Consider the following 11,454-nt stretch of genomic DNA (forward strand, 5'->3'; position numbering starts at 1 on the left):
TTACAAAGCCACACCACATCCTTCCCTAGTGTGACACTAGGAGTCAGCGTGGGTGGAGACACACAGTCCACACCTGCAGTGACAGCGGGAGGTAAGCAGCTCTCTGCTTAGCTGGCCACACAAGAACTAAAGTGCAGAACGCCTTTCTGTTCTTAATTACTTCCACACGGCCGCCTTCCTGCAGCCCACAGATGTGTCACGTTCTCAAGACACCCACTTGGAGGGAAAGTCTTCTTAGGGAAGAGCCAAACATACCATCTCAAACATTTCCACAGTGGGAAAGTAAGTTACATGAAGCCCATTTATGTCACAAGATCTAATTCTAGGGCCAGAACTGAAATCCCCAACAGTCTCTTATTTGATCTGAAAACATTAACTCCAGATGACTGAGGTTGAGAGCCTGGAGAAAGTAGGGGATGTATGAGACAAAAGCTATTTTGAGCTCTTTGCCGACAGCAGAGCACACTGGGGCCAGTTAGCAGTCATAAGCCTCTTTCAACACAGCCCTGAGAAAGCTAAGTGAGTCAGTTTCCTCACCTGAAAAATGGAAATGGTTGTCCAATTTCTATTAATAGTATTTCCATAACTATTTCTCAACAAAATGTGTTGAATATGGAATGATGTAAAAAGTCCTTTGTAACTGAAAGCCATGATTATGTCATCACCAGGGCGTGGAGAGCAGATACTGCATTGTACTGCACACAAGGCGCTTGCCCACAGCTGGGTATGCTGGAGAAGCACTGGGCATGCTTGCTGAATTGTCAAGAGAAAAACACAACCAACATCTTTCGTAAAATAAAGCAAAGAGTCAGGAGAGGGATGTCTGGCAAGATTTAAAACACACACACACACACACACACACACAGAGAGAGAGAGAGAGAGAGAGAGAGAGAGAGAGAGAGAGAGAGAGAGAGGAGAGAGAGAGAATACATAGAAGGAGAGATCTCAAACATGTTCTTTATAAGTGCAGGGACAATCACCTTCAGGAAACTAGGTCGAGGTGGAGATACAATGATCCTGACAGTGTCAATAAAATGCTCTTGGACATAAAGGTCAACTCCTACCTTTCCCCACGTAGAGCAAGAAAGTACGTGGCAGGCAACGCCACACAAGTGATAGTGTCAGTCAGGGCAAAGGTCTGCAATTCAGTTGTACAATCCCCAACCCTGACCCCGGAACATCTATCTCGGTTTCTTCCCCACAGAGCCTTGGAGCTGCTCAACTCATGGAGCGACGTGACAAATCAAGATGCTTGCATTAGGGTTGGAGAGCCTGCTCAGTGTCAGGAGCCTTTACTGCTCTCCAGGGGAGCCAAGTTCGGTTCCAGCAGCCACACCGGGTGGCTCACAGCCGCTTAGAACTCTAACTCCAGGGGATCTGACACCCTCTTCTTGCCTCCTTAGGTACCTGGACTCACAGGCATATAACCACACACTCGAAAAAGCAAGACACTCTATACTAAAGCCGATCCCAGCAATTGTCTGCTGTCTAAAATATGGAGGCTCTGTACTGAGTTTTCAACATGGGGGACAGGCAAGTCTGATAACCGATATTTACACCTTAAGTAACAAAATGTTTTTTTTTTCCTCTCCCCTGACTGCTCTGGGTATAAATCTTTTAAAAAACGATTGTTATCTAAATAGGTCTATTTTTACATTCACGGGGCCTCTTTTCAAAGGGATCGCAGTAACCACTCAGTCCGGTCCTTGGCTCTGCACAGCTATGTGGCAGGTGGCAGGTGTCTCCCCTGACCATCAGTGACCTTATACGGCTGTATTTCAATTCTTCCACGGTCTCTCCCCTGCAGCGGTGCACCACACTCATCTGTGCCATTCTTATCTGTGGCCTCCTTTGGTTCATACAGACGGGGGACTCCACGAGCCTCTCAACAGAGCACTTGTTTTTTGTGAGGCCCCAGCTGCTCGCAAGCATGAGGGCTGCTGAAAATTCACCTTCCAGCTGAGTGGGACAGACAGTTTCAGAGGCGATCGATTGCTCTTACCTCCATAGCTGTAGAAAGCCTCTCTTTCTTTCACGCTGATGACGGCTCCCATGATATCCACCCGTCTTATTGGATGCCCGTTGTAGAAATACGTACCTGAAAATCAAGAGGAAGCAGTTCATACAACACAAGCACATCTGCTTGTATTAAATGTCTATTGGGCTTAAGGCGTCACAAGTCACTGTCGAGCTGTGTTCAAATTCCAGCCTTAAGAGTCAGTCCTTGCCAAGTGGCAGGCTCCAAGAAGGTAAGCAGTGCTTTTAAGGAACAGAAAGCAGAAAAGTGGGCTCTTGAGAAGCCTGAACTAGTACCGCAGGGAGAAGCAGGGTCACCCACGCAGGTTGGTTAGCTCCCTTCCCACCGTGACTAGGATTGTGGTTTATGAACACAGTCCACAGGGCTGAACACAGCTAGCACTTGACGTTAGCACACCACCAAACCCGAGTGACCGCAAGGGAAATGTTTTTTTTTTTTTTTAAGTTTTTGTTTTTTAGATTATTTTACTTTACGTATATGAATGTTTTGCCCATATGCACACATATATATGTGCACCACACGCATGCCCGCTGGGTTTCCTGGAACTGGGATATGGACACTGTAGGCCACCGTATGGGTACGGGGAATGGAAGCAGGGTTCTCTGCAATAGCTAGTGCTCTTGAGCCCTCTCTCCAGCTCCATGACTTTTTTAAACCACAACTTTTCTAAGAAACTAGTCATCATCTGTAGGAACCGGCGAGGAAAAGATACACACACTGCCCACTGGGGCCAGCTGACGGCAGCTCAAACACTTCTTAAAACCCTGTTTGTAAAGCTCAGGCTACACAGACGCCAGGAGACAAGTTTCTGCTGGGAGGGAAACTGGAGGGGAAGGTGCCACAGATGAGCAACAACGTTTTTTTCTTCACATGTGGAAACACAGCCCTGGGGTTTTCTAGAAGCCACCAGCTCCTAATTTCACTTTTATTCTCAGGACTCCCTGGCTGCTTCAGAGCCTCCCATCCAGACTCCACATCCTACTCCAGCTCCTGTGTCAGCCTCTGCCATGAGCTTAGATCACCCACTGGTTCCCAGGTAGTAGTCTCTCCGCCTTCGGCTCCCTGCCGCACCTGCAGTCTTTACCTTTAGTTTTGAAAAATATATGTTTTTTCATTTTTTATTTATTCTACTTTTGAGGGTAACACATTATTTTTTTTAAAGATTTACTTATTTATTTTATGTGAGTACTGTAGCTGTCTTCAGACACACCAGAAGAAGGCATCAGATTCCATTACAGATGGTTGTGACCCACCATGTGGTTGCTGGGAATTGAACTCTGCTCTTAACTGCCGAGCCATCTCTCTAGCCCCCAGCATATGCTATTTTTAAAAGAATTATTACTATTATTACTTATTTGTATGGAAGAAGCTGTCAGTTACCCAACTGGGTACTAAGAACCAAATTTGGGTTCTCTGAAAAAGCAGCATTCAAATACTGAGCCATCTCTCTAGCCCCACACACTATTTTCAAATGGCCTTTCCCTTTGTAAACAAAGGAAACAAAGAAAACATGTAAACAAAGAATTGTAAACAAAGAACCATAATCACTTCAAAGATTCGACCACTCCCTTTTCTTAACCAGCCTGGCTGGTCAGACCTCTGGGTTTCAATCCATTAGAAGACAACAGCCTGAATTTTCACACTGACCACTGCTGATGGGCGGTTCTCTCAAAGGCTACCAGAAGAGTGAGTGTGGCTCAGAGAAAAGGACAGCTCTGAGCTAGTCGCTCTTTTGTGGGCGGGTGGACTTCTAAGGATAAGCTGGTAGATGGAAGTCTATCCTTAGGGCAACCTAGGAGGCCAGAGGCTGACGATGGCAAGGCCCCCTGAGGAAGGGAGCCCAGGATACAGTGTTACCCCTCGATGACAGACAGCTGCCCCCATTGACAAACACACAGGCTGGCTGGGTATGACATGGATCTACAGTCAACAGCTGAAGTGTTATGACCCTTAAGATGGGGTGAGGGGCTAAACAAGTCTGTTTCCAAAGGCGGAAAGAAGACTGAACTAACACACAAGCCAGCGTCCTGAGTCACCCATCTTCAGTCAACAAACCATATCTGGCAATAATAAAACTCTGAATACATTCTCACTTGACCACATACTATACCTCCTTGAAAAGGATTAAACATAGACCTCACGAATGTGTGCCTTGGGAATTAACAATGGCTGGCTTTCAAGAACACTCACTTGAGGCTGCAAGAAAATCCTTCTAGTCCCAAAGGACTCAGCAGAAGTCAATCTTGAAAGCATCACAGAACAATGGAGAACTACAGAAACAAACAAACAGCAGATGGTTTGAATTGGGGGGCCGGTATGGGGGCGACTTCTGAGGAAACTGGCTGAGGAAGAATACACTGCTTAAAAACACAGAAGAAACTTCTCAGGGCATATTAAGACACAAACCTCAGGATAAGGAGCCAGGCCTCAAGACGATGGCTTACAACACTGCAGAAGAGAGCCACTTCCTTCTACCACAGGGACCCAAGGGCGCAGCTCTGTCCACGGAGACAAGCTCACAGCAAGCTCACGGTCCAGCTTTTCCCACAGCACCCACGGCAGCCTAGGACAGCCTGGGTATCTGTGCTCCCCTATGCTCAGATCCTAAGAGAGAGAAGCCACACTGTTGAGGGCTTAAAGAGTCAAGGCCAGGTCCACTCACTGATAAGTGGATATTAGCCCAAGAGCTCAGGATACCCAAGATACAATTCACAGACCACATGAAGCTCAAGAAGAAGGAAGACAAAAGTGCGGATGCTTTAGTCCTTCTTAGAAGGGGGAACAAAATACTCACGGGAGGAAATATAGAGACAAAGTGTGGAGCAGAGACTGAAGGAAAGGCCATCCAGAGACTGCCCCACCTCAGGATCCATCCCATATACAGTCACCAAACCCAGACACTATTGTGGATGCCAAGAAGTGCATGCTGACAGGAGCCTGATATAGTTGTCTCCTGAGAGGCTCTGCCAGAGCCTGACAAATACAGAGGCGGATGCTCTCAGCCAACCACTGGACTGAGTGCGGGGTCCCCAACAGAGGAGTTAGAGAAAGGACTGAAAGAGCTGAAAGGGTTTGCAACCCCATAGGAAGAACAACAATATCAACCAACCAGACCCCCAGAGCTCCCAGGGACTAAACCACCAACCAAGGAGTACACATGGAAGGACTCATGGCTCCAGTCACATATGTAGCAGAGGATGGCCTTGTCAGACACCAATGGGAGAAGAAGCCCTTGGTCCTGTGAAGGCTGGATGTCCCAGTATAGGGGAATGCGAGGGCAGGGAGGCAGGAGTGGGTGGGTGGGGGAACACTCTCATAGAAGCAGGGAGGGGGTGAGGAGGGATGGGATAAGAAGTTTGGGGGGAGGGGACCAGGAAAGGGGCTAACATTTGAAATGTAAATAAATGAAATATCCAATAAAAAATAAGTTTTATCTTTGAAAAAATTAATTAATTAAAAAAATTCATACATATTAAGTAAAAATAAAGTAAAATTAAAATAATAATAAAAAGTAGCCAAGGTCATTGGCAAATTTGACTCAGATGAATATCTACAACCCCAGGAAGATATTTCTGTTTTCTTTCCTTAAATAGTACTTTTAAGGGCTAGAGAGATAGCTCAGGGGTTAAGAACACTAGCTATTCTTCCAGAAGACCTGAGTTCAATTCCTAGCACCCACATGGTAGCTACAGTTCCAGGGGAATCCAACGCCCTCTTCTGGCCTCTGAGGGCACTGCATGCTTATGATGTACAGACATACATGCAGGCAAAACTCCTATATACATAAAACCAAAATAAAATAATTAAGCCAGGCAATGGTGGCGCACACCTTTAATCCCAGCACTTGGGAGGCAGAGGCAGGTGGACTTCTGAGTTCAAGGCCAGCCTGGTCTACAGAGTGAGTTCCAGGACAGCCAGAGCTACACAGAGAAACCCTGTCTCGAAAAAACAAAAACAAAAAACAAAAACAAAAACAAAAACAAAAACAAACAAACAAAAATAATAATAATTAAAAATAGTACTTTTAAAGAGATCCATCTCAAGAAACAAGATGAAAAACCATTCAAATCCAGGCTGGTCTACATGATGAGTATCTGGTCAGCCAGTGCTACATAGAGAAATCCCATCTTCAGGGAAGGTATCCTGCACATAGAAGCAAAGCTTTTAATGCATAAGACAATGAACAAACAAATAAATAAACCACAGAACTAAATACTACAGACTTTACATTTCTACCAGTGAAACCCAAAGTTCAGGTTTATGGAGACGGTGTTTTACAAGGCAAACCAAGCAGTACCCAGCTAGGTAAAATGTCACCAGTTTAGGGCACACTCCCCAATAAGAATGCCCCCTTTTCAGCTCCTAGCCTTCAGCTTTGCTGGGCTCCTCTGTCTAGCCTATTATAATGCTGTTTATGTGACTCCTACAGCTTTGATATTTAGCCAAAACTCAGGAAGGTACCATACCTAATGATTACAATTTATAAGAAAGGGCATAAATCAGTGTTAGCTAAGTAAAGTGCAGAGGAAGGTGTGGAAGGCTCCAATGTGAGACTCTGGGGCATATCACCCTCTGACACAGTATACTTAACTAATCAGGTAAGCTCAGGCAAGTCTCAGCATCAGGGCTTTTAATGGGTTACATAGTGTAGGCATGATGGAATCACTAACCCTCCAAGGTCAGGCTGATAGGGTCTCCCCTTGATTCCCAACCCTCCATTAATTGGGTATAGATAAGTCCATTCTGATAACATGCTCCATTAACATAAACTAAGGTGTGCCCCCCCTCCCTCCAGTTACAAAGACACTCCTTTACTCAGGAAATTCCAAAGATTGAGAGATTATTGCCCAGGACCAAGAACAAAGGGCAAGCAAATTCATTATTACAGCACACATTTGTTTCCTGTTTTGTCTTCTGTAGTTGTTAACTGTAGCAGGATACTTATTCTGCTACATTGTATTTGGAGCGGAGCTCGGTAATTAGGCAGTAGAAGAGGAGGTGGAGCTGGGAGAGAAAGAGAGGAAGGGGAGGGGAGAAAAAGAGGAAGGGGAGGAGAGAAAGAAAGGAAGGGGAGGAGAAGGAGGAGGCTATCACCCACGGAAAACTAAGGATGGGTTGAAAGCTGTCCTGGGTAGCAACTTCTATCAAAAGGTTAGATGCTGGGTAACAACTCTAATTGTGTGGGCATCTTGGGTTTTTTTGTTTTTTGTTTTTGTGTGTGTGGGGGGGAGCATCTTGTTGATTGAGCATTTCTAAATATATAAATCCTTTAGATAATCATTAAGCTTTGAGAGTCTCGTTTCTACCGGGTGCTGTGAGGACGGCAGATATTGTCTGGGGTTCAGCCAAGCTTTGTGGATGCAGCATGGTGGATTGGCAGAGCCATCCCCCACACTGGCGTCTTGTGGGTGCTAGGGCCTGTGCATCTAGCTAGCCAGAGCCCCGGTCAGAGCCGAGGAGCAGCAAAAACATGGTGGCTGCCGGAGAACAAGGCGGATTGGGCACAGTTTTCTAAATATTACCCTTACAGATAATCTCTAATTTTTTTTTGTTTCAGATAATCTCTGGTGTTTAAATATTTCTAATTTTATGGAGTCACAAGCATCTTGTTTGGTTGTTTTTTGTTTTGTTGTTGTTGTTGTTGTTTTCTGGCCTTGAGCCCACAGAGCTCCCTGCTTCTGCAGCCTGTCAAACCCTGGGATTAGAGGGAAACATCACCACATCTCTCTTGCCTTGTTTTTAGAGCCGTTGTGTCATGTAGACCAGGCTAGCCTTGGATATAGTTGAGAATGGATGACCCTGAATTCCTAACCTTTTGCTTCCACCTCCTGAACGCTAGGATTACAGCTGTGTAGTCCACATCTGGCTCACAAGGATTCTCTTTATGATGACCTAAGACACAAGCCCAAGCCAAAAAACCTAGAGTAGTGGGATTTGCTACCTTCTTGGAATTCAGCAGCACAAGACTGTGATGTTTGCTTCGTCCATGAGCTTTCCTCTTACAAATGAACATGTGAGACAGTGTCACCAGAGAGGGAAAGGACCACAAGGGCTGGTTCTCACTGGTTTTAACATATCATCACATCCTTTTGCTCACAGGGATACCACTGGTATTTGCTTGCTTCTTTATAGATCTTTTAAGAAAGACTGGCATTTGGTGTGAATTAATTTCTTCCCAAGGAGATGAGCTATAAAGAAGACCAGATAATTCTGGAAAACTCTGGAGGAGGCTGGCTGCCTTCCAAGTGGAGGGGGAAAAAAAATCCACAGACTAAGCTCAACAGTCGGTAGGGAGTAAAGGTGTAGGAAAAGAATTCTACAAACAGCTTTAGGAGGTCATCCAAGCACATAAAATGGACCGCATAAACCTCTTTTCATTCAAACTGTGAATATTTGAGATCCTGACCTTTTTTTTTTCTTCTTTTTTTCTCAAAGCTTGTTATTCAGAAGGTCCTTGAATGGAAAAATGGAAAGCTTCATAAAGTTGCAAGGGGTTTAACCAAACTTCTCACAAAACACAGTATTAAACTCCCGGAGAACTACCCACAGCCATCTAAATTATTCCAGTCTATATATTTATTAAACTTTTAGGTATGATAATCATCTCTCTGGTAACCAATACTTTAATTTTTAAAACTGTGGCTGGGGAGATGGTTCAGTTAGTAAAACACCTGCAGCGCAAGCAGAGTGGCCTGAACTCTGACCACAGGCACTCACAGAAAAGCCCAGCTTGTCTGCATACACTGATAACCATGTAGGGGGCCAAGCAGACATGAAAAGATCTTTCAAGCTCACTGTTTAGCCTGCCTACCTTAACTGAGAACCTCCAAGGTTAACTAAACACCTCTTGCTTTAAAAAATAAAGGTGAGCCCAGTATAGTGGAGTGCACCTTTAATCCCAGCACTTGGGGAGGGAGGTAGAGGCAAGTGGATCTCTGTGTCCCAGGCCAGCCTGGTCTAGAGTGAGTTTTAGGACAGCCAGGGCTACACAGAGAAACCTTGTTTCAAGTCGTTTGACCCTCCTCGCCTGCTCCATAAGGTGAAGGGCTGGAGAAATGGCTCAGTGGTTAAGAGCACTGGCTGCTCTTCCAGATGACCTGGGTTCAATTCCCAGAACCCATATGGTGACTCACAACCATCTGTAACTCCAGTTCCAGAGAATCCCTCTTCTCTCTGAGGGCACCTGCACACACATGGTACACAACAAAACATCCATACACACAAAATAAAAATAAAATATGTAAAAAACAAAATTTAGAAAGTGAAAAATCCAGGAAGACACCTAAAGGTGCATACATATAACTTCCATGAACATGTATGTATACTACAAATGTGAGCACAAACTTAGTTTCTCAAGGGCCCACCTACTGCAAGCAGATGTCATAACTCAAGACAAGCCAGATGACATCCTTCCTCCCAGGAGTTTCTATTATTTTGATTGTGATTAACTCAAACCAAAACCAACCCCTACGTGTTTACTAAGAGGACACCGAAACTCTGCAGAAAGTGAGTCACATAACCAGAAAGGTAAGCACATTAACACAGAAGCCTGTCTAGCCCCGTGATCTTCCTGTTCAAAAGCAGGCTCCCAAAAAGAATCAAGGTATTTTAAAGTAAGGAAAACCTTAAGCATATGTGTTTTTAGTTATGTATTTTATTGAGAAAAGGTTTTACATAGTCCAGGTTGGCTTTGAACCCCTGAACTTCCATCTTCCAAGAGTTGAAATTATATCTGGTTATGTATAGGTTGGGAGAAGGCGCTCAGTGCAAAGGTTATGCCCTCAAACTTCTATTTAACTTAAAAATTTTAGATTATCTTTAATTTGCACAAAAATCACAGAAATAAACCCTTTCCAAGGTTGAGGCTAGATAACTTTCAGACAGGGCTCTTCAGATGCCCTAAGGTTCTGGCTTTCTGTATCTTTGAGGGAAACTGAGTAGTTAGGGTACATCACAGGGCATCCATTAAGCTGACTGGCCACATACCTGGCATTTGTTGGGACTCCTTCATCTCCAGGATATCCTTGATGTAGAGTTTTGCAAAGGCTAGAAACACAGGATCCAGACCCCAAAAGAGAGGCGGGATCTCCTCTTCCCTCGGACTTGATTCACACTGCATCAAAAGGCAAGGTTGTGGCATCTGCTAACCCTGAGCCAAGACTCTATAAAAGACACAAAAATAAGGTTTCAGGGTGTTTAACGTGGGTAAGGGTCATCCAGAAGCCTTAGGAGGGTAAAACAGGGGTTCAGGACGCTGTCAAGCTTCATGCCTAGCGGATGGCAAAGTGCTCCTTGTGTGAGGCCCCTTCCCACGAAATACCAACTGAGAATCAGTTAAACACCAAATTTTCTTTTCAGACGTGGTCTCAGATAGCCCAGGCTAATCTTAATCTAGCTATGTAGTTGAGGATGACTTTGAACTACTGATCCTCAGCCTCTTCCACCAGTACTGAGATTACTGGCATGTCCCATCAGGCCTGGTTTATACAGTGCTGGGGATCGAACGCAGAGCTTCATGCAGGGCTTCATGCACGCTAGGTTACCGCTCTCCACTAACTGAGCTACATCCCCTAAATACTAACTCTGCACTTTGAGGATAACCATCCACACAGGCGTACCCCAAAGGAGTTTTAACGAATGAGTCCGGAGAGTAATGGCGCCCCTGTGGCCGTGTTCTTTGGGCCCAGGAGGTGTGTCTAACCACGCTTCGACCTTTCACCTTCCGGGAAAAGCGGAGGAAACAAAAAGGAGGCAGAATCTGAGCAGTTTACGGCCTCTCCCGGAGCAGGAGCAGTTAGCCAAAACTGTCGAAACAGTTCCGGTTGCGAGAAGGAAGCGAGCACACTCCCGCCGGCGTATTTCCTTCCCGCCACCCGCGCTTAGCTACCGCCAGCCACTCCCACTGAAGCCACGCCCCTGACGTCCGCCTCATCGGACACACCCACTACACGCGCAGGCTCCGCCCACGTTGTCTTCCGGGTCCGCACCCTGCGCAGGCTCTTCGGGGTCTCGGCTAATCTCGGAGATTCCCGAGCCAGCCCCGGAATTCCTGTTGCTCAAATCCCGCCTTCCACGTCACGTTTGTCACTCGGATCCCCTCAGACGGTTCCAGGAAATTGGAATGGGATCAAACTTAATTTTCTTCTTTAAAATTAGGGGTTGCCTTGATTTATTAAACCAACAAACAACAGAATTAGGCAAGGGAGTATTTTACTGTTTCATCACAGCTGACAGGCTACAGGGATGCTGTAGTCTCGCTTGCAGATGTTCCGATCTAAACCCGAGGCCCCGAGTGAGTGTGAGGTCTTGTCTCTAACGGAAACCACCCCTACAAGACCAGAATACACTTTGTTTCCGTTCCCCTTCCTTGAGGTACAGTCCGAGATGTTGTACATTTAACTCTTGAGAGACTGGCC

General features: G+C 45.6%; 1 protein-coding gene across 3 annotated transcripts in view; it reads right to left on the reverse strand.

Annotated features, from left to right (window-relative positions):
• The window catches only part of Stn1 (STN1 subunit of CST complex), a 35,201-nt gene extending 24,206 nt beyond the window's left edge, over positions 1-10,995 (reverse strand). The window contains exons 1-6 of one of the 3 annotated variants that reach the window (XM_028773695.1): positions 10,025-10,073; positions 8,445-8,491; positions 6,061-6,181; positions 4,445-4,642; positions 4,229-4,308; positions 2,003-2,098 (exon numbers count right to left, since the gene is read on the reverse strand). In XM_028773695.1, the coding sequence (XP_028629528.1) occupies positions 2,003-2,054 (52 nt within the window). In that variant the 5' untranslated portion in view covers positions 2,055-2,098; positions 4,229-4,308; positions 4,445-4,642; ... (1 more) ...; positions 8,445-8,491; positions 10,025-10,073. Of the gene's footprint in view, positions 1-2,002; positions 2,099-4,228; positions 4,309-4,444; positions 4,643-6,060; positions 6,182-8,444; positions 8,492-10,024; positions 10,201-10,656; positions 10,925-10,979 lie in introns of those variants that run through there. The other 2 variants (XM_028773687.1, XM_028773685.1) reach the window with 2 other exon arrangements.
• Between the last annotated feature and the right edge of the window lie 459 nt (positions 10,996-11,454).

This window comes from Grammomys surdaster, unplaced genomic scaffold (genome assembly GCF_004785775.1).
Source record: "Grammomys surdaster isolate TR1022 unplaced genomic scaffold, NIH_TR_1.0 66, whole genome shotgun sequence".
NCBI classification, from domain to species: Eukaryota; Metazoa; Chordata; class Mammalia; order Rodentia; family Muridae; genus Grammomys; species Grammomys surdaster.